General features: G+C 40.7%; 1 protein-coding gene across 2 annotated transcripts in view; it reads right to left on the reverse strand.

Moving 5' to 3' along the window:
• Window positions 1-21,551, reverse strand: part of SYNPR (synaptoporin) — a 320,964-nt gene that overhangs the window by 114,217 nt on the left and 185,196 nt on the right. For both annotated transcript variants that reach the window (XM_038772931.1, XM_038772933.1), the window contains exon 3: window positions 20,058-20,182. In XM_038772931.1, coding sequence (XP_038628859.1) covers window positions 20,058-20,182 — 125 coding nt within the window. The remainder of the gene's footprint in view (window positions 1-20,057; window positions 20,183-21,551) is intronic.

A 21,551-nucleotide genomic window follows, 5' to 3' on the forward strand; every position in this document is an offset into this window, starting at 1 on the left:
CCCCAAAATAATTGCAGATCTCTCATTGCATTTTCAAGTATGGCAGCAAAGAATAGATTGAACAGGTTCAGGCCTAACACAGAGCCCTGCTTCACTCCAATAGGTTTGGGGAAACATCAGACCTCAGTTACCTCATCGGTAAAATGAGGATTGAGACCATGAGCCCCACGTGGGACAGGTACTGTATCCAACCTGATTTGCTTGTGTCTACTTCAGCACTTAATACAGTGCCTAGCACATAGTAAATGCTTAATGAATACCATAATAATAATAATAATAATTATTATTATTATTATCATTATCTTCAACTCTGACATGACTAACAATACCACTGTGGAGAAACCTGAGGATATTGGTGAACTCTCAAGGCAGCCAGCTGTGCTTCTTATCTTAAGCTGTCGAGTTGTTTCCGACCCATAGCGACACTGCGGACATATCTCTCCCAGAACACCCCACAGCCCCACACCCAGGCCTGTTTATAATGTCTAATGCTTTTGTAAGATTAAAAGATAAAGCAACACAGTTGATTGGAGAAGGAAGTTAAAGACAGGCTTGCATTAGATCTGAAATGCAGGGTGGTCTCAAAAATGTTCTTCTAATTGAGAACTTGTCACAATAAATCACAAGAACCACCATCGTGCAAAATACTGCAAATCCCAACTAGTGAAAACTCAATGCATGTTGCTGAACTTTCATTAGAGAAGGTCTTTTATGTAAAAGTGATGGAATCAAGATGAACTAATTGGAGAGACTTTTCTGCTGGTAGAAGTTAAGGGAATCATGGTTTACTTTAAACTTTAGCAGAAGAGAGTTAGAAAAGATAGAGACCAATATATAAACAAAGCTGACTTCCTAGGAACATAGCCATATTTATGCACATATCCATAATATATTTATATTTATTTCTATGTTTTACTCTAGACTGCAAGCTCCTTGTGGGTAGGGAATGTGTCTTCCAACTCTGTTGTACTCTACTCTCTCAGTAGAGTTCAGTATAGTACAGTGTTCTGCGTAGAGTAAGCACTAAAACACCATTGATTGTGTGCAAATATTCCAGTGAAAGAAAAGATGAATTACTGGGTCTGTTCATTTTGATGCTCATGAAAGTGATTCCAACTTGGAACCTAGAAATGTGTGGGAAGTTTAATGTAGTAGGCTGACCTGGAATGGAAATGCCAAGATTAGTCCTCTAGATACAATCCTCTAGACTTTAAGTCCTTTGTGGGCAGGGATTGTCTCTCTTTATTGTTGTATTGCACTTTCCAAGTGCTTGGAACAGTGCTCTGCACACAGTAAGTGCTCAATAAATACGACTGAATGAATGAAGATTAGCGTCGAGTCATATGCATCACATGAACCTATAATCCATAACAAAGTCTCGCATAAAGAGGCCTGCCCAAAGCGCCTTCTGCTCTGTGCATTACTCTCAAGGCAGATTTCCATGCTCTGAGCTCACAGATAAAATATACTCTATGCCAAAGATACAATTACAAAGGACTGCAGGAGTTATAACTCTTACTCAGTGATGAAAAGTAGAAGCTTCTGCAGGAACTGCAATTAGATTTGAAGGCTTGGCAATGACAGAATAGAAAAAAAATGGTTAACTTCTGTAAGAGCCTGACTGGAGCCAATCCTCTCTTATGGGGGCCAGGTGACATGAGGACTCTGAGGCCTTAGCTTGCCACCTAGAACAGCATTGACCCATCCTTCCCTAGGATCAAGCAGGTCCTTTTTATATTTTTATAATGTTGGAGTAACTGCTGTTTACTGGCCTTGGGCAGATAAGTGGAAGGCTCTTCATTGTTGAAGTGTTGATCGTTTTTATGTTTGTCTCCCCTCCTTTCTCCCCCACTAGATAGTTAATTTCTTCTGTGTGGGCAGGAACTGTCTTTAATCCATTTTTCTTTGTATTCTCCAGTACCTAGTATAGTGTTTTGTTCCACATAGGTGCTCAATAAATAATTTGATAATAATGTATTCTGTTGATAGCTGACCGTTCTTTGACTGAATTTGTTTTGTAACATACTAATTGTTATTTATGTGCTAATATGAGTAGAATGGCTACATTAGTATTAAGAGGGAAAATGTAGGAGAGTTTTTTTAATTTGTGAGAAGGCTAGTCAAATTAGAATTGGAAATCAATCAGGATTGGACTGGCCCATCAGGACGCTGGGAAAATCCCAGAGGACCATGGTCTTATGGGCCATGTTCATGTATATGGAAGAAGGGTTTGGAGGATAGAGTTTTAGGCTTAGTGGAAAGATCACAGGCTTGGGAGTCAGAGGTCATGGGTTCTAATTTCGGCTCCGCCACTTGTCATGTGTGACTTTGGGTAAGTCACTTAACTTCTCTGTGCCTCAGTTACCTCATCTTTACAATGGGGATTAATAATAATAATAATAATGATGATGGCATTTATTAAGCGCTTACTATATGCAAAGCACTATTCTAAGTGCTGGGTAGGTTACAAGGTGATCAGGTTGTCCCAAGGGGAGCTCTCAGTCTTAATCCCCATTTTACAGATGAGGGAACTGAGGCCCAGAGAAGTGAAGTGACTTGCCCAAAGTCACACAGCTGACAATTGGCGGAGCCAGGATTTGAACCCATGACCTCTGACTCCAAAGCCCATGCTCTTTCCATCATCAATCGTATTTATTGAGCGCTTACTATGTGCAGAGCACTGTACTAAGCGCTTAGAGCCATGCTGCTTCTCTAAGACTGTGAGCCCCACATGGGACAACCTGATTACCTTGTATCTCCCCCAGCACTTAGAACAGTGCATAGTACATAGCAAGCACTTAACAAATACAATTATTATTATTATTGGCTCTGGAGCCCATGGGGAATGGCATGTAAAGCAGCTGTTGGAAGGTTGCTTCCCGATGCTTAAGCCTTCAACCCATGGATTTCCCAGCAAGTTTATCAGAGCTGGTCCCTAACCTGAAGAAGTAACTCAGCTCTTCCTATCCTGGATAGCCTGCCTCTATGTTTTAAAGTTGTTGTTCTTTTGCATTCGTCACTACCTGTGACTACTGAATTCTAAGATCACTGCAATGTGCTCCAGCATCTTACAGCTTATTGAATAGAGCTGAAAATAGTTGTCAATCTCATCTGCCAATCGCATTGATGAAACAAACTGAACCAATGTAAGCAGTATGATTTTGTTACCATTTCACATTAAACTGACTAGTGCAGTATGCTGGACACTGTAGGCACTAAATAAATGTTTGTGAATGACTGAATGCACTCAGTATAAGCACTGGCAGCTTAAAGTTCTGTTCATTAGGACTGAGTTCGAGTTACCTAACCAGAAACAAGCCAACATAGTTCCATTAAAGAAACAGAGCTGTGTACAATTTTAAAGGGTCTAATTGAGGATTGCCATACACATTTTCATTCTAATGTTCAACTCAGTTTAGTTTGCTGCTGGTTTGACCCAGCTGGTACTTATGAAGTATCCGCTGAAGGCTGGAGAATTTCCTGGAACATTTGAGAAGGATATTAAAGTGATATTTGCGCAATGCACTTGATGAAAATTAATGCTCTCTGTGTACTGCTGAGACAGAGGAAAATACAAACAGGAAAACAGCATTTCTTTTTTCATCTGTTGCCACAGGCCTTTTGTATTAGCCTATTTTACAGATGCCATTTTCATCTCACTGATTCTCATCAGAAAAATAAGAAGGAACCAGTTGTTAGTTCACAGATTTTTCCATAATTTCCATCACCTGTGATTCATTCTGTCTTATTCTGAGGCAATCATGTATGTTTTTGACTAAGTGTATACTGGCGAGATGGTGGAAAGATCTGGCAAAAGGATCCGGGTCGAAGTGGAAAAAAAAACCCACACACCACCAACACTCAGGTTATCCACAATGAGGAAGTTTTTGAGAAATGCTGTTTTTAAAGGCTCTTGTGAGGATAAGTGGCTTAGTAGAAAGAGCATGGGACTGCAGGGTGTGCAGGGAGGGGGTGGCAGGAAACCTATGCTATAGCCCTAAATTTGCCACTGGTCTGTTGTGTGATCTCATATGTAAAAATGGGGATAAAAATACCTACTCTCCTTACCTTTTAGATTGTGAGTACCAGGCAAGACAGAGACTGTGTCTGAGAAGATTACTTTGTAACTACCCCAACACTTAAAATTCCAGATGTCTTTCAAACTTTTAATCTCATGATCCAATAGAAGAAAAACTCTGAGGCCCACGGAAAGAAAAGGTTTAAAATCATGAGTCAATTTCAGCTATGGATATTAGCTTTGGCTGAGAAAGCAGGGATGGCTGAGATGGCTGTATCTTTGCAGCTGGCATCCCAAAAGACACAAAGGGACAAGTTTTATCCACCTTATTGAAGTGTAAATTCTGTTCTAGGACAGGTTTCCACTTGCAGCTCCAAACACCTGAATGAGTAAGTGAGTTTTAAGGGTTACTACTCTTTCCCCTGCTCACCCCAAACACCTCTTCCATTCCCCTGGCATTCTTTTTTCCAGATTTCATCCTCCTCTAAATCAGCCTTCCTCTTTCTCTCCCTAACCTGCCCACCAAGTTCCTGTGTTCTCCCCATAGTTCCAACCATAAACATCAGAATTTGAATACAAGTGACTTAGTACAATTTTGAAAATGTTCAAGGGAAAGTACAATACCGTAGAGTTGGTAGAGAAGAGGCAAGGGGCAGGGAGAGAAAGTTAAGCACTCACCTCCCTCCTCTACCACCAGCTATTTTGCCACTCCTCTCTTCCTCTCCTCCTCCTCCCCCCCCCACTCAGTAGAGACATGGTCTTGAACAGGCCAATTCACCCAGGGGCTGTACCTTTTCCCCAAAGGTCCCTTTTCTTGTTCAGATCAGTGAAAGTAATAATAATAATAATGATGGTATTTGTTAAGTGCTTACTATGTGCTAGACACTGTACTGAGTGCTGCAAGCAAGTAAGATTGGACACAGTCCCTGTCCCAAAATGGGCTCTCAGTCTCAATCCCCACTATACATGTGAGGTAACAGACACAGAGAAGTAAAGTGACTAGCCCAAGGTCACACAGCAGACACGTGGCAAAGCCAGAATTAGAAACCATGACCTTCTGACTCCCAGGCCCATGGTCTACCCATTATACTACACTGCTTCTGGAGATGAAAGAAATACTAAACATAGAGAGATGACTTACTCACCTTGCCTGGATCTGAGCAGTTACCAGGGGATTGGGGATTTCAGAGTGGGGCACAAGGCAACAGAAAGGGATAGGGGAATTGTAGAAACCAGGACACAATTTTAATGGTGGGTCAAGACAAGGAAAGTAAACAAAAAACCTAAAAAACCAAAACTTAAGCATCTTACCTGGGCAACAGCTGACAGCAACAGGAAGATTTCTGCAGTGTCGGCCTGTGACAGATAGGCAGCTAACTAGCATAGGCATCTGAAGCACAAGCAAAAGCCCTTACACTGCTACCTAGGGAGGTTATAGGAGCAAAGGAGAGGATATCCAATTGGTACAGTGGGTGCTGATTAGGTGGTGGGAGGCTATTTAAAAAAAAATCTATAGTTTAGCCTGCAAAGTCAGTAGTGAGGAATGCTGAAGGACAACATTCTGTAGACACACCATACTCACCAAAGGTATATAACCAATGTTTGGGGTGATTTGTTATACTATTAGAGAAAATAATGATTTCCTATTTTAATAGGCAGAAAATTAATTAGATAACCTGTCCCTAGTCTGATATTTCAATTAGGTTTGGCTCAGGCATAAGAACCATCTTTGGAACCATTATTTGGGTAACTATTTTCAGCTACAAAATTTAAATTTATTTTTAACAGGACCAGGAAGTTCATTAATTTGATATAGAATTCCAGAGTATTTTTTCACATTGTTTTGATCCTCACCAATTCACTAATTTCAGTAATTTATAGTGGGTCTCCTAGTCATTAGTGGAAATTAGCATGCCTCTACTCTAATTAGAGGCAATGGGGCTCAGTAGGATAGTAAGAGATGAGGATCACAGTTGCACCATGTTATCTGGGCCAAGTACTTAACCTCTCTGCCTCAGTTACCTCAGCTATAGAGGATGATTACAATACTGACTTACCTCTCAGGATTGCTGCTGGCTATAGCCAATGATGACAAATAAATTTATCCACAAAACTGTTAGGTTGGTGTGTGGAAATTGCTAGATAAAATGACAACAAGCACATCATTATCTTCTATTTTTGTTTGAAAGGATAGAAAATGGCATTTAGGGTAGTTACAAGAGGAGTGGTGAAGGTATTGGGTGGAAAAATCTACCTCCCCCTTTAAGTGCACCTGAACAAACCATGAAAGTGTAAGTTGACAGAGTATAATTTGAACCTGCTTCCTAAAGACAATAGGAGCTCATCAAGTAAACCTAGTGACAATCTGAGAACTCTGCAGATTCCTGGTCTGCTAACATTATGCCCAAACACAATACACCTGAATATGACAAATTGGTTGCTATGCTAAAGAAGGAATAGAATAAAATAACCTTGATTTGAATCATAACTGCCACAGTTCTGTAATCAGTACCTACAACTCAGCTTTGTCAACTTCTTTCTGGATTTAAACTCAATTTATGGGTCCCTTCAAAACCTTTTTTCCTTGAGTTTGGGATCAACTCACTCACCTTTGAGCATAATTTCAACTAGGGAACATCACCATCTTCTTGGTGACTATACAACACTCAGTCTTGAAGTGGTGAGTCCTGTTTTGTGCCAACTTTCCAATTAGGTGAATTAAGTACTTCAAACAAAGAGCTCATTTAGTCTGAATTTCATCAGTCTGCTAATATGAAAAAGATGCCTTTTCCAGCTCTAGTCTGAGATGGTTTGTCTTTCTCAAGTTACTCCTTCAGATTTTTTTTTAGGTAAAGAATCAGATACAAAATCAAATACAGAGATTATGAAATATTGAGTTTGACTCCCTATAGGGGCAAATATGTTTACTTGAAACAGCTTGTACTCCCACCCCTCATAGGCTGGGTCTGGCAAAAAAAAAAAACCCCAAAAAACCCCAAAACCCAAACAACCACAAGTACACTATCTCTCCCCAGTCTACTCTGTAGATCTGGAACGGACATTGACTTACACTTTTTTTGCCTTCTACCTGATTTCCATTTGCCTGGGAAAGGAAAATGACATGATTCACTACTATACTCCACTAATAATCAGCATTATTACTGCAACTCGGCCTCATGCATCTGAAGCCCTTCAAAGTGGAGCAAACATTAGCAATGGTTTGCATTTTATAATTTTGTTAAGTTTGCCACAGATGTTTTATTATATTGAGTATTTGTCAGTTATTCCTATTAAATGATTACCACTAAGTCTCAAAACTCAGCCTCAAAAGTCACTTTTCCTTTTTCAAGGTGAGCTATCAATTCTCAGATGAAAAGCAGCCTAGTGGAAAGAGCCCGGCCTGGGATCAGAAGATCTGGGCCTGCTGTGTGACCTCGGGCACGTCATTTCACTTCTCTGCCTCAGTTTCTATTTTCCCTCTTACTCTGACTGTGAGCTCTATGCGGGACAGGGACTGTGTCCAACCTCATTAACCTGTATCTACTTCAGCACTTAGAACAGTGCATGACACGTAGTAAGCGCTTAACAAATACCACAGTTAAATAAGGACCCACAGTTAAATGACATGAATTTAACCAATGGACATACAACATGAGATACGAGACCATCCGCTTATGTCCTAGGGGAAATTCAGTGGCTCTTCCGGTAATATTTGGAGTTTGAAGGATATGAACGCTGCGATAAAAGGTTGAATTAACTAGGGAGCTGAAACCTGGTCATTTCTTTGACTAGATTTCACTTAAGGGATGATCTTAAAATTTTCACCCTCTTTGGGCTGGTTTTGTACTTGCTTTGTAGGGAAGCAGCATAGTCTAGTGGAAAGAGCATGGGCCTGGGAGGCCCTGGGGTCTTATTCCAGCTTTGCTACTTACCTGCTGTGTGACCTTGGGCAAGTCACTTAACTTCTCTGTGCCTCAGTTCCCTCATCTGCAAAATGGGGATTCAATACCTGTTCTCCCTCCTACTTATACTATGAGCCCCACATGGAATGATTATCTTGCATCTATCCCAGTGCTCAGTACAATGCTTGGCACATATTAAATACCTAACAAATATCACAACTATTATTACTTGTTTCCATACACAGACACAGATGGGTGAGACTGGTCATGGACACTGACAAATGGACCAGAAAAGCCCAGGTGCAGGTGTGGATACAATCAGCCCATGGTCTCACGTTGTAACTACATTTTCCTCAACCAAGAGCAGGTCTGAACTCTTTAGTTCCTCTAATGCCTGGAGACCATTATGGAAAATAGTCCTCCTTCCTGCCCAGTGCTAGCCCACTGCCCCACTTAGCTAGTTAGCCCTGGGGTTGGCAGGGTAACATTTTTGCCACTTTGGACTAGGGGCCCCTCAGATTCCACCTTATTTTAGGAGTCCCCATTCAGCATGCAGGCACCTCAAGGGAAGCTCACCCCAACCCACCACAGCCTTGGCCACTACAGGCGGCACATGGCCAGGCGCACAACCCCACACATAAGTATAGACCCACCTTTCTTCCAATCTCAGCCACTGGTGGAGGGGTAGCTCATGTCCTGGGAGAGGACATGGACTGAGCTGCCCCAGCCCTGCTGGGAGCTGGCATCACAGCACTCTTCAGAACCCATCTCCACCCTATTTTTAGATTGTGAGCCCTTGAAAACCAGGGCCTGTGTCTAAACTCTCACCTGTGTATTATTCCTCAGCACTTAATACAGTGCTCAACACATAGTAAACACTTAATAAATACTATTACTACTACTTCTACTACTACTAATGTTAGTGAAATAGTCCTCAGCATTTTGCACAGGAATCTTTGAACTTTCTTCTCATAATACTTTAAGTTCTTATATTGTACTTTCACATTACTTCTCTCAGTTGTCCCCTGAGAGGTAGGTAGAAAGGCAGGTATTATTATTCTTTTTTTGCAGATGAGGAAACTGAGACACAGAAAGGTTAAGCAACTTGCCCATGGTCACACAGCAGAGTAGTGGCAAAGCTTAGATTTGAATCTGGGTCCAGAATGATGCTCTTCCACTACATCAAGGTGCTTCCCCTAAGCAAGCCTCTATCTTCTCCCTACTTTCCAAGAGAGAAAATAAAAATTTGAAAGAAAAGGAACAACTCTTGATATATAAACGTCTTGATTGCTCTCTACCAAACTGGTCTCTCTGCTCCCATCTTCCAAGTCCATTGAATATCACATCTTTTGAGACTGTGTGTGCTTCACTGTGTTCTTAAAATGTTTATCCTGCCTTCCCTGCTTGCATATTTTCTCTTTAGTTTCACTGTACAGGGACTGCTTTGTTACCCTGTTCTCATTTATTCTCCTCAAGAGATCCATCCAGTCAAGCTGTGCTATTGTGTTCTGAACTCAGTGTTGGTGAACTACATCTCAGGACCTTGTTCCTTGTATTCTTTTCTTGCCATTTGATATTGATAATGGCACAGATTATGCTGATGAAACTGCTCAAGAAATAAATGTGACTTGTGGGTTGGTCCAGTTCTCACAGATGTATTAAAAAAGTACCACACTTGTAATTTACATATACTTTCAATTGCTCTGTTGTCACCACAGTTTTTCAATATCCCAATAGATCTGCATCCTTCTTGAAAAGGTTTTCTACGAATCTCTACGCATCACTGGATAATGTACTGCCTATGTAGTAGAATTCAGTGGCAGTATTGCCATAGCTGATGCTTCTACATAATGAGCTACTAGCTGTGTGCTAAACAAATAGGTTCTAGGATGTTAACTATTATTGGTTGATTTTCAGGTAATTGTATCTACAGCAAGCTGAAAAGATAGCAAATAACTCTTCCACAACAAGGACAATACAAAAAATCAGTATTTTCCCTCATAAAAAAAGATACTTCAATTGATTAAAGACATACCTGTCCACTAGACTGTAAGCTCCTTGTGGGCAGGGAACATGTCTACCAACTCCTTTGTATCATACTTTCCCAAGCACTTAGTACAGTGTTCTGTGCACAGTAACTGGGAAGAGGTGCAGTTACTCTTGCACCTGATTATGATTGGTTATGTTGTTGATCTCCCTCTGCCTCTGATAAAATACAATTGACTGACTGATTCAACATTCCCAGATATTCCCAGACTGCTTCCAGTCACTTTAGGGCCCTCCAAACCCCCTGCCTCTCACCTTGAGTCCCCTACACCTTCTTTAGGGAAGGTGCCTCTGCCATCTGTTCACTTGCCAGTGACTTTATCTTCTCTTTTCTCCCACCACACACTAGCCCACATTCTTCATTGCTCTCAAGCTAACCTACTCACTGTGTTCCATTCTTGACTTCTATGCTTCTGACACTTCACTCCCACTCTTCCTCCTGCCTAGAATTCCTACCAGCACCAAATCTGCCAGACCACACATCGTCCCATCTTCAAAGTCATTCTGAAATTCCATCACTTCTAGGAAGCTTTCAACAATTTATTTTTCTTTTCCCTGTGGTCATAGCCTCCCAATTACCTCCTCAGCACTTCTGTATTACCCCTGCATTAATGCACTCCACTTGAAGCACTGTTGTGTATGTTGATTTATATGCTGTACTACTTAAGCACTTCCTTTTCCACAGATCCACGTTTCCATTCTTTTCTTCTTCCTATCTGTAAATTATTTTGTGTCTGTCCTCCTCCATTAGACTGTAAACTCTTTGAGGGCAGGATCATGTCTTCTACCTCTACTGTGCTCTCCAAACATTTAGTACAATGCCTGCGCACAGTATGCACTCGATAAATGCTGCTGATTGATTTGTTGATTAAATGGTTCCTTAGAAGGCAGGGAACATGTCTACCAACTCTGTTGTTTTTTTGTTTTTTATGGTATTTGTTAAGCACTTACTATGTGCCACACACTGTACTACCAAGTGCTGGTGTAGACACAAGCTAATCAGGTTGGACCCAATATTAAGGAATTTGTCTACCAGCTCTGTTTAATTGTGCTCTCCCAAGTGCTTAGTACAGTGCTCTGTGCACAGTAAGCATAAATGCCACTGATTGATTATTAATCCACATTTTACAGATGAGCAAACTGAGTCCCAGAAGTTAAGTGACTTGTCCAAGGTCACACAGCAGGCAAGTGGCAGAGCTGGGATTAGAACCAGGTCTTTCAGACTCCTAAACTCATGCTCTATCCACTAAGCCACACTTGTAATCTCCAAAGTGCTAAATGCAGTCCTCTGAACACTGTAAACGCTCAGTAAATACCAATGATGAAGCTCACTGTGGGCAGGGAATGTTTCTATCAATTCTGTTGCATTGAACTCTCTCAAACAGTACAGTACTCTGTATATAGAAAGCGTTTAATAAATGTCATTGATTATGACTGGTGCCTCTTTTCCTTTGAACCCCACACTAACTGCCTCCCTGCTGGTGCCAGCTTCTACAATTTCACTCGCACCCTGGTCACTCTAACCCCACCGATGCTGCTAGAGACTCCGACTACCTCTTCCTCTGCCAGTATCATCAACCTCCAGCTCCACAGCTATTCCCCAGAGCATTACGTCTTACCTCCTTGCTGGTATCAGCAACAGTCTTTCCTATCTTGCTTTCTCCTCAGGGCTGGGAACATGATTTTTCTGAAACTATAGACAATCTTGTTGCCTTAGTGATACTAGAGTGATGTTCTCTCCGAGTTAAAATTGATTGTGTATTATGGGTATTATGGGGAGCTTAATGGAATAGAGTGAGGAATAGCACAACCAAATTAACATCCTAGCTAAGTTTGTTTAAACCAGGTAATAATATGCAGTTTAGAATTTTGAAGAATTAATACATTTCTATTTGAAGTAGATTACTTCTTGGCATTTCTGTCATGCCCACCCAGATTCTCCTGTATTTGAAAAGCATACAGACAGTGAAAAGTTAAACCACCTGAAACCATACAAAAACCCCCAAAATAAATGTTGATTAAATAGTGCCATTTGCCATTATTATTCATTCATTCATTCAATCGTATTTATTCAGCGCTTACTGTGTGCAGAGCACTGTACTAAGTGCTTGGGAAGTACAAGTCGGCAACATATAAAGATGGTCCCTACCCAACAACGGGCTCACAGTCTAGAAGGGGGAGAAAGAGAACAAAACAAAACATTATAAAAAAGATTACAGCTGGGCCCTTTGCAGAGTAGGAATGGTTCTGCTTCCACCCTTCAAAGCCCTACTGAGAGCTCACCTCCTCCAGGAGGCCTTCCCAGACTGAGCCCCCTCCTTCCTCTCCCTCTCTTCCCCCTCCCAATCCCCCCATCTTACCTCCTTCCCCTCCCCACAGCACCTGTATATATGTATATATGTTTTTACAGATTTATTACTCTATTTATTTTACTTGTACATATTTATTCTATTTATTTTATTTTGTTAATATGTTTTGTTGTCTGTCTCCCCCTTCTAGACTGTGAGCCCGCTGTTGGGTAGGGACCGTCTCCATATGTTGCCAACTTGTACTTCCCAAGCGCTTAGTACAGTGCTCTGCACATAGTAAGTGCTCAATAAATACGATTGAATGAATGAATGAATGAACTGGAATCAATCAGGCAATAGAATTGGCTGACGGAATTAGAGTGTTTGCCAGGTAACTAGGACTAGGTGTCTGGGATAGAATGATACAGTTGAGTTGACAGAAGTGTTCCCTGCCCACAAGGAGCTCATTGTTTAGACAGTCTGCATGACCTAGTGGATAGTGGAAGGAGCCTAGGTTAGGGAGTCAACGCCCAACGTCACTCTTGTCTGCTGTGTGACCTTAGGCAAGTCACTTCTCTGCCTCAGTTGCCTCATCTTGTAAAGTGGGGGTTGAGACTGTGAGCCCCACGTGGGACGATTATGACACCTGTCTACATGTTTTGTTTTGTTGTCTGTTTCCCCCTTCTAGACTGTGAGCCCGTTGTTGGGTAGGGACCGTCTCTATATGCTGCCGACTTGTACTTCCCAAGCGCTTAGTCCAGTGCTCTGCACACAGTAAGCACTCAATAAATATGATTGAATGAATGAATGAATTACAAGAAGCAGTTGCTTCCAATATAATTTATCATTTCATATAAGTTCATCCTTCTCAAATGGCAAGACTCTGTATGATTTTTAATTGAATCATTTATTATTATTATTACATTTCTTCAGCACCTACTGTAATGTCAAGCACTGTTTTAACCACTGAGGTAGATATAAGTCAGACACAGTCCCTATCCTAAGTGGGCTCATGGTCTAAGTAGGAGGGAGAAAGGACACTGAACTCCTATTTTAAAGATGAGAAAACTGAGACACTGAGAAGTGACTTGCCTAAAGTCATACAGCAGGCTAGCAGCAAAGCCAGAATTAAAAACCAAGTCTGCTGATTTCCAGATCTGGGCTCTTTTCACTAGGTCACACTGCTCCTCTTATATCAGGTATATCAAGAGAAAGAAACTGAGTTTAACACATAAAATCATTTTCTCTACTGCTCTGCATCCTACTATCTCCCTGTAGTGAGACTAACCCCAAGCTTCTGGCTGAGGGTCTTTTTGTAGCTTTCACTCAATTGCCTCCATTGTTTTCTCTTTCTCAGAAAAGTTTCTTCAGTTTCATGAGCAAAAAATACAATCTGATAAAGGATTAATTATTGGGTCAGCACAAAAATGTGGGTTTAAAAGCAAGATAAAAAATGAGGCTACTAAACATGAGTGTAGTGACTAAGGCAACTGAAAAAAAGGGGTGAAGGAATACAATACTCCACGTTTCCCCTGTCTTAGATCAGAGTATCTAGCATTTCAATGCCTTTTCTTGGAGCCAATGAATAACTCCACTATTTAGCTCAGTGACTATTAAGCCAATTTCTAAAATGATAGACCGAAGATTGATTGCTCTTTCACTCCAATGCAACACTATACAATTTACTGAATTGTAGTTAATCCAGCTTTTTTTTTGCGCTGGAGGGGTCTCAGGTGTTATAGGAGGACTCATAAATTTACTTATTCTTGCTCATTATGAACACTTTGCAATACTCCAAATTCCATTATACTTAGATGGATCAAAACCTTTGTCCAACTGAAACTGTGAGCCCACTGTTGTGTAGGAACCGTCCCTATATGTTGCCAACTTGTATTTCCCAAGCACTTAGTACAGTGCTCTGCACACAGTAAGCACTCAATCAATCAATCAATCAATCAATCGTATTTATTGAGCGCTTACTATGTGCAGAGCACTGTACTAAGCGCTTGGGAAGTACAAATTGGCATCACATAGAGACAGTCCCTACCCAACAGTGGGCTCACAGTCTAAAAGGGGGAGACAGAGAACAGAACCAAACATACCAACAAAATAAAATAAGTAGGATAGAAATATACAAGTAAAATAAATAAATAAATAAATAAATAGAGTAATAAATATGTACAACCATATATACATATATACAGGTGCTGTGGGGAAGGGAAGGAGGTAAGACGGGGGGATGGAGAGGGGGACGAGGGGGAGAGGAAAGAAGGGGCTCAGTCTGGGAAGGCCTCCTGGAGGAGGTGAGCTCTCAGCAGGGCCTTGAAGGGAGGAAGAGAGCTAGCTTGGCGGATGGGCAGAGGGAGGGCATTCCAGGCCCGGGAGATGACGTGGGCCGGGAGTCGATGGCGGGACAGGCGAGAGCGAGGTACAGTGAGGAGATTAGTGGTGGATGAGCGGAGGGTGCGGGCTGGGCAGTAGAAGGAGAGAAGGGAGGTGAGGTAGGAGGGGGCGAGGTGATGGACAGCCTTGAAGCCCAGGGTGAGGAGTTTCTGCCTGATGCGCAGATTGATCGGTAGCCATTGGAGGTTTTTGAGGAGGGGAGTAATATGTCCAGAGCGTTTCTGGACAAAGATAATCCGGGCAGCAGCATGAAGTATGGATTGAAGTGGAGAGAGACACGAGGATGGGAGATCAGAGAGAAGGCTAGTGCAGTAGTCCAGACGGGATAGGATGAGAGCTTGAATTAGCAGGGTACGATTGAATGAATGAATGGTTCATTTACTGCCCACCTGCTATCATCCATGTTTGCTGAATCCATGCTGTAAGGGAGAAGTGGCCATAACTTCAACAGGGGAGTGGTTTAAATACTGCTTGCGTCTCTACAGACATCACTGTACTCAGGTACTAAGTGAGTCAGGTGAAATCCCCAGATTTCAAAATAATTTTTGGAGTGCAATTACTACCTTAGAGTCTTAATTACCCATAAAATCTAAAGTATAGAATCCATAACAATCCACATCCCAAAGGTTGTAGCTATCCAAGTAAAGGACTTGGATAACTGAAGGAATTGTCTTAACAATTCAGGCTCAAAACCTGTTGGTGTGGAAAAAAAGACTTGGGGTAGATATAATTATTCAGATTGGGTCTCGTTCCCCTACTTGTCATTTATTTTAGTATCTGTTTCCCTCACTAGATTGTAAGTACCTCAAGATCAGGGATCATATCTGCTAATTCTAGTGTACTCTCCCAAGTGCTTAGTAAATATATTATTGATTGCTTTACTGATTGATTAGTTGATATCTCCAGTCTCTCCCGTCTCCAGTCCATATTTCATTCTGCAGCCTGAATCATTTTTCTAAAATGTCATTCTGCACACATTTCCCCACTTCTCAAATGCCTCCAATGATTGCACATTCCCCTTCACATGGAGCAGACACTCCTGACCATCAGCTTTAAAGTACTCTGTCCACTCTCTCCTTCTACTTATCCACTTTCTTCTTCCACAACACCTCAGCTTGCATACTTCCTTCCTCTCAAGCTAGCTTACTCACTGCACCTCATTCTCATCTCTCAATGTTATTATATCATTATTTTATGGCATTTGTTAAGCACTTACTATGTTTCAAACACACAGTTTGTGCTCTAGACAGTTTTCATAGACCTTAATTAATCATTTCACCCAATTAGTAAATTGGGATCTAGCAATTTCTTAGTATGTGTGTGGCTGGTCTGAGAAGTTTATCAAGATTCTGTGATTGCTCCATGAGATGGTATGCTGAAAGTGTTAGAGGTAGGGGTGCTCTGTTTGAACAGTCAAACACCGTTCTAAGAGCTAGGTAGATACAGGTTAATTAGGTTTTACACAGTCCCTGTCCCACATGGACAGTCTAAGTAGGAAAGAGGACAGGAGAACTGAGGCACAGAGAAGTTAAGTAATTTGCCCAAGGTCACACAGCAGACAACTGGCAGAGGAGAATTAGAACTCAGGTCTTCTAACTCTCAGGTCCTTGCTCCATCCACTAGGCCATAGTGTTTCTCTCCTGCCATCAACTTTTTGTTCACAGTCTACTCCTGCCTGGAATTTCCACTTCATACCTGACAAATCACAATTCTACCCATATTCAAAGTCCTTCTGAAATCTCATCTCCTCCAGGAAGCCTTCCCTGATTAATCTCTAATCTCCCCAGTTTATGCTCCCTAAAGACCATTTCAGCTCTTTTGCAACATCTAAGCCCTTAAGTACTCAGAGTTCCCCTAGCACTTACCTACTTATCTTATCTACCCTATTACTTCCTCCACTGTGTAATTTATTTGTCTGTCTCAGCTGCTAAGCTCCTTGAGGCAGGGATCATGTATACTAATTATATTCTTCTAAGAGCTTAGTATGGTGCTTTACACACAGTAGGCGCTTAATCAATGCCCATCAAAATGCAAGACATGGCTAGTCAATGTCAAAATACTAGTTTGATGAAAAGGATTAAGAAACAAAATAAATATTTACAGCAGAACAAAGCAAAATGTCAGCACACCTTGCAGTGTCTGATGACCTTGGACAAAATAACATACCTCAAATTAGTATAGCACTTAAAAATTTTTTGAAAGTGCTTTTGCAGTAGTCATCTAATCTTGTGCTCAAAACCTTCCTGTTATGTTCCTCATTTTACATATGAGGAAACTAAAGAGAGGTTAAGTGACAAGTCCAACGTCCCACAGTAGGCCAGTGGCAGAACTGAGAATTAGAATTCAGTTCTTCTGACTTCTGGATCCATGCTCTTTTCAACACTATCTCCCTGATCAAAGAGATGCTTATGGAAATTTAAGTTAAACAGTCAAATCAAGTTAAAGTCATATATAACAAGTGGTGAAACACCAATGTTAAAGAGATCCAAGGCTATTCAAGTGGACACCAAATCAAAGCTGTCAACACTTTCGCAGCACCTCCGAAGAGTGGAGCAGGACCATCCTCATCATAGATGAGGAGGTAATATGATGGAGAAGGCATCGGCACTCCAATAGCCTCTTGAACACACCTCTACTATTAAAGAGTAATCTTATAAATGTTCCAACCTGTTCTCAAAGGCATAGCACTCATTCCAACTATTGGAGGAGTCACTGTCACAGTCAGAGCTATGTAAAAAGGCAAAGTCTCTGGACCCAATGGCATATCTGCTAAGATCTGTGAGCATGATGGAGACACATTGCCTAAACACTTGGACAAGTTTTTTCTCCCCTATGGACCCAGAGGAAATGCAACAGGATTTGAAAGATGCCACCACTGTCACCATCTTCAAGAAGGAGGCTGAAAAATCACACTGTGGTAATTCTCCCAGCCTTCACTACTCTCCATTTCTGACAAGGTCTTAGCCAGAGGCCATTATAGAATATATTAAACCACGTGCTCCTGGAATCAAAGTGTAGCTTCAGATGCACAGCAATGCATAGAAGAGGTGATATTTGCAGCACATTGCTTACAGACAGGGAGCACTAGTATGAGGAGCTCTAGACAGTTCTCATAGACCTTAATAAATCATTTCACCCTATTAGTAGATCAGGATCTAGAAATTCCTTAGTAAATGTGTGGCTGCCCTGAGAAATTCATCAAGATTCTGCGATTGCTCTGTGAGATGGTTTACTGAAAGTTTTGGAGTTGGGAATCCCCTGTTTGATCCATTTCCTGTCATCAATAGGACAAAGCAGTGCTTAGTTGGAGGTTCAATCCTGTTTGGTTTATTCTACTTGGTCAGTCATGTTGGAAGACGGAACAGTGGCCCTGGACTCTGGTGCAAGAATATATTTTTGATCCTCCAGGAAATAGTCCTCATTGGCAACACAGAACTGAATATTGTCATGAATTCTGTTACCTGGGGAACAGAATGTCTACTGATGCAGTGGTAGAAAACGAAGTAGAAAACTGAATGAAGAAGGCCAACATATCCTTTGAGGAAGGAAGTACTTTTTTTAGAGCAGAAGCTTCAAAAGGACCATGAGTATAAGAGATAAAAGCAAAAAAGAGTCCAGGTGCTGCAAAGTGTCAAGCACCTCAGTGAAACCAGGGACAATCTTTCAGGGTATATTGTGTAGTTGGGAGTGGAAGTTCCACATCAAACTTTTCAACCACACTCTTACCCATAAGTAAGCTTCACTAGCCATGGTGTCATCTTCAAATATGAAGGACGATTACACGTATGCATTCACATATATGTATACACAGATGTGTGCTTCTGCAATGTTCATATATACATATAATTGTCCATATATGTATATATGTATATACACATTTATATACACACTCTCTTGAACAGCAGAACACCAGTTAACATTAAATCGAATTTAGCTTACTACATGATGAGCTGCTTAGAGTTAAATATTTTATTTACTGAATCCATATTTGTTCTAGTGAAGAGTAACTTTCATTATTTGGGACATTTTTCCCCCATGTGGATCAAGACATAGGCTTTCCACATCAGTACTTCCTTTGGAAATAATTTGCATGGAAATGTCTCACTATAAAGTTTTCTAAATGAATGCTATTGTTTGTCCTGAAGGGTTTGCTAAAAGCATATTCGATAGCATCTTTTTATCTATTATTTTGAATTCATTGCTTTTGTTCAAAAGTATCATCAGGCAGTAGATTTTATCATCTTCTTTGGTATTCAATAAAATAAGTCTTCAAAAGCCGATGAAAACATTAATGTTCAAGAAAGCTACCAAGTTTAATTGTATTAACTTTCTATATGTTTTAGGGAAAAATAACTTTTTCATAATTCAAAAGGCAAGTATTTTACCAGACAATTTCTCTGTAAAGTATTCTGATGAAATTATCTATTTGGAAATAAATAACTTACAAATGCTGATATCTCATTTTCAAGGCTCATCTCAGGAATACTCAGAAGAAATTGGCAAGACTTGGCAGAGTAATAAAATAGTTTTAAAAATTAAATTCATAAAACAAACTGTGACTCCTTGGAATTCCCGAAATGAAGAGCAATGGAACTGAATCAGCAGTTCTTTAAAATCCTTGGAAGCTGATATGGTCCTGTTAGCTTCATAATGGCATAGAGTGCATCTTTATTATACACATAATGACACTGCCACTGAAGCAGGAAATGCTCTCTCTCATAGAATGGGAGCATGGCAATTCCAAACAGAATCATTGCTGTAGTTGTTCTCTACAGATTTCCACCAGTTGCTTTTGATTGGGATATGGAGCTGATTTTGCATCCAAAAGGGAGAAGAGTAAGAAGCAGAAATGCAGGCCCTGTTTGGTTGAAGACCTTTTACCATACCACTGGAAGCCAGCATCTGTGCCTTTGGTATTGTCTTTGCTAAAAGAAAGAGCAACTCAAAGTTGCCTAGACAAGATGATTCATTTTGGGGGTAAAGTTTTGAAAAAAACATTTTGAAGGTCTTTTATAAATCACATATATACAGGCAAAAGGATTGTATCATTGTGTGGTAAATTTTGTAGTGCAAAAATAATCATTCTGGATAATTCAGCAATCTTTTATTTTTTGGACTGAATTATCCAGATTTTCTAGGTAGTTCAAATTTTCAAGGAATAATTGAGCATTTTTCCACTGATGTAGACAAACCCTTTGTTGAAAGAGTGGATTGATCTCTGGGGGTATTCTATATCTTTTATCTTCTTTCCTTTTGGCATTTTCATGGGCATGAAAGGTCTCCAAGGTTGGTCCCAAGATTGCTGTGCCAATGAAAACAAGACAGAAGAGCCACTATAGGAGCCAGCTCCAAATCAACTATATCTTCAAATGCGTGTTGCCAAGAAAGAGCTTGCCTTACCTGAAAGGATAGGCAAATGCGATGTCAATGCTGAGGTCACTCTCTGATTTGTTTGCACAGTCCACACTGAGTTTCAGGCCTCCAGAATAGCCACCACATGTTGCAAATGCAAAGATTGCAAAAAGCTGTGAAGACAAAAAACACTTGAATTTGACTGGGGGCAACACTGGGCAAAACATTTCTATTGTAACTGAAGTAGTACAAGGCGCTGAACACCCCATTATTCTGAAATGAACAATCATTTTTAAATTGTACAGTTTGTGGAAATAAAAAAAATCCCTTCTTTCTTATTCTCAATGCTGAGAGACAGCTCAGCCACTCACAAGATGTGAGAAGCAGTACATTCATGGGCTGAATCAATCCAGTGTATTCTATTGAATCTAATTTTAAACAAGTACAAATAAATGTAATAAAATTTTAGCTGATAGTGGGTTGGGTTCTGCATGCATTATGGACTTAGAATCCAGCAAAGTGTACAATGCCTACTAAAATTAGTGTAATCAGACCACCTGAGAAACTCATCAAAAACTCCAGACCAAAAACATATCAAAACTTGTCCCAAGAAAGGCTAGATGTTCTTCATCCAATACTACAGCTGTGATGCACTTGGCTTAGAAATACTCAGAGAAGGGTGCTGATCATTTCAGACCAATAGAAGTCAGCAAGGAGGCCATTCTTTGTAAGTTGGTCCATACTGAGCAGGACCAAAAGTCAGAGATTACATAATTTAAGAAGCCTAATACACTAATCATAGATGATTAGCTATGTTTTCTTTCTGAAGTTCAGGAAAGGCGACAGCTAACTGAATGGAAAGCTAGAGGAGATATTTATGGAGGAGTCATTAGACTTTTGACGATTTGAGATGTTGGCCAATAAACAAATACCAGTTTTTGCAGATACAGATCACACATTGTCTAAGTTCATGTACCACTGTGAAAAGCAGAGCTTTGATTTCAGGCTGCTGTTTGTGAGGGTCCTTCCTGGCTATGAAATGGAATTTTAATGGCTTGAGGTGGGTGGGGGCATAGATTGTAAACTCTCTGAGGAAAAGGATGGCAGCTTTTGCATACTTCCTGAGCCCCCAGTATACTGCCTCATATAGCCCCTTGGAAACCCTGATAAACAGTCGCTCATAGAGACAAGATCTGGATATATTGTGTTTCACAAATGTCTCTCTCATTGGAACCATAGCTGATGTTTAGGGGCTGTGATTTTGCACTTGGACAATTGCTGGGATCAGGCCTTCCCAATCTGTCCAGAAATAGAACTATAGTGATTCTACACTTATCCCTAAAAAATGCCCCTGATCTGCTCTGGTGCTCCTGCCATTTTCCATTTCCAGTCTGCCTAATTGTGTGGAAGACAGCTGTGTATTTTATATTGCCATTGTGCTTTGTTTTGTTTTTCATTTCTCATTCTTTACTCTTCTCCTGATTTTCATAAAAAAGTGGAAAATACCCACCTCTACCCTTTCCAAGTACTTACCAAATGGGT

The sequence above is a fragment of the Tachyglossus aculeatus genome, chromosome X1 (assembly GCF_015852505.1).
Source record: "Tachyglossus aculeatus isolate mTacAcu1 chromosome X1, mTacAcu1.pri, whole genome shotgun sequence".
NCBI classification, from domain to species: domain Eukaryota; kingdom Metazoa; phylum Chordata; class Mammalia; order Monotremata; family Tachyglossidae; genus Tachyglossus; species Tachyglossus aculeatus.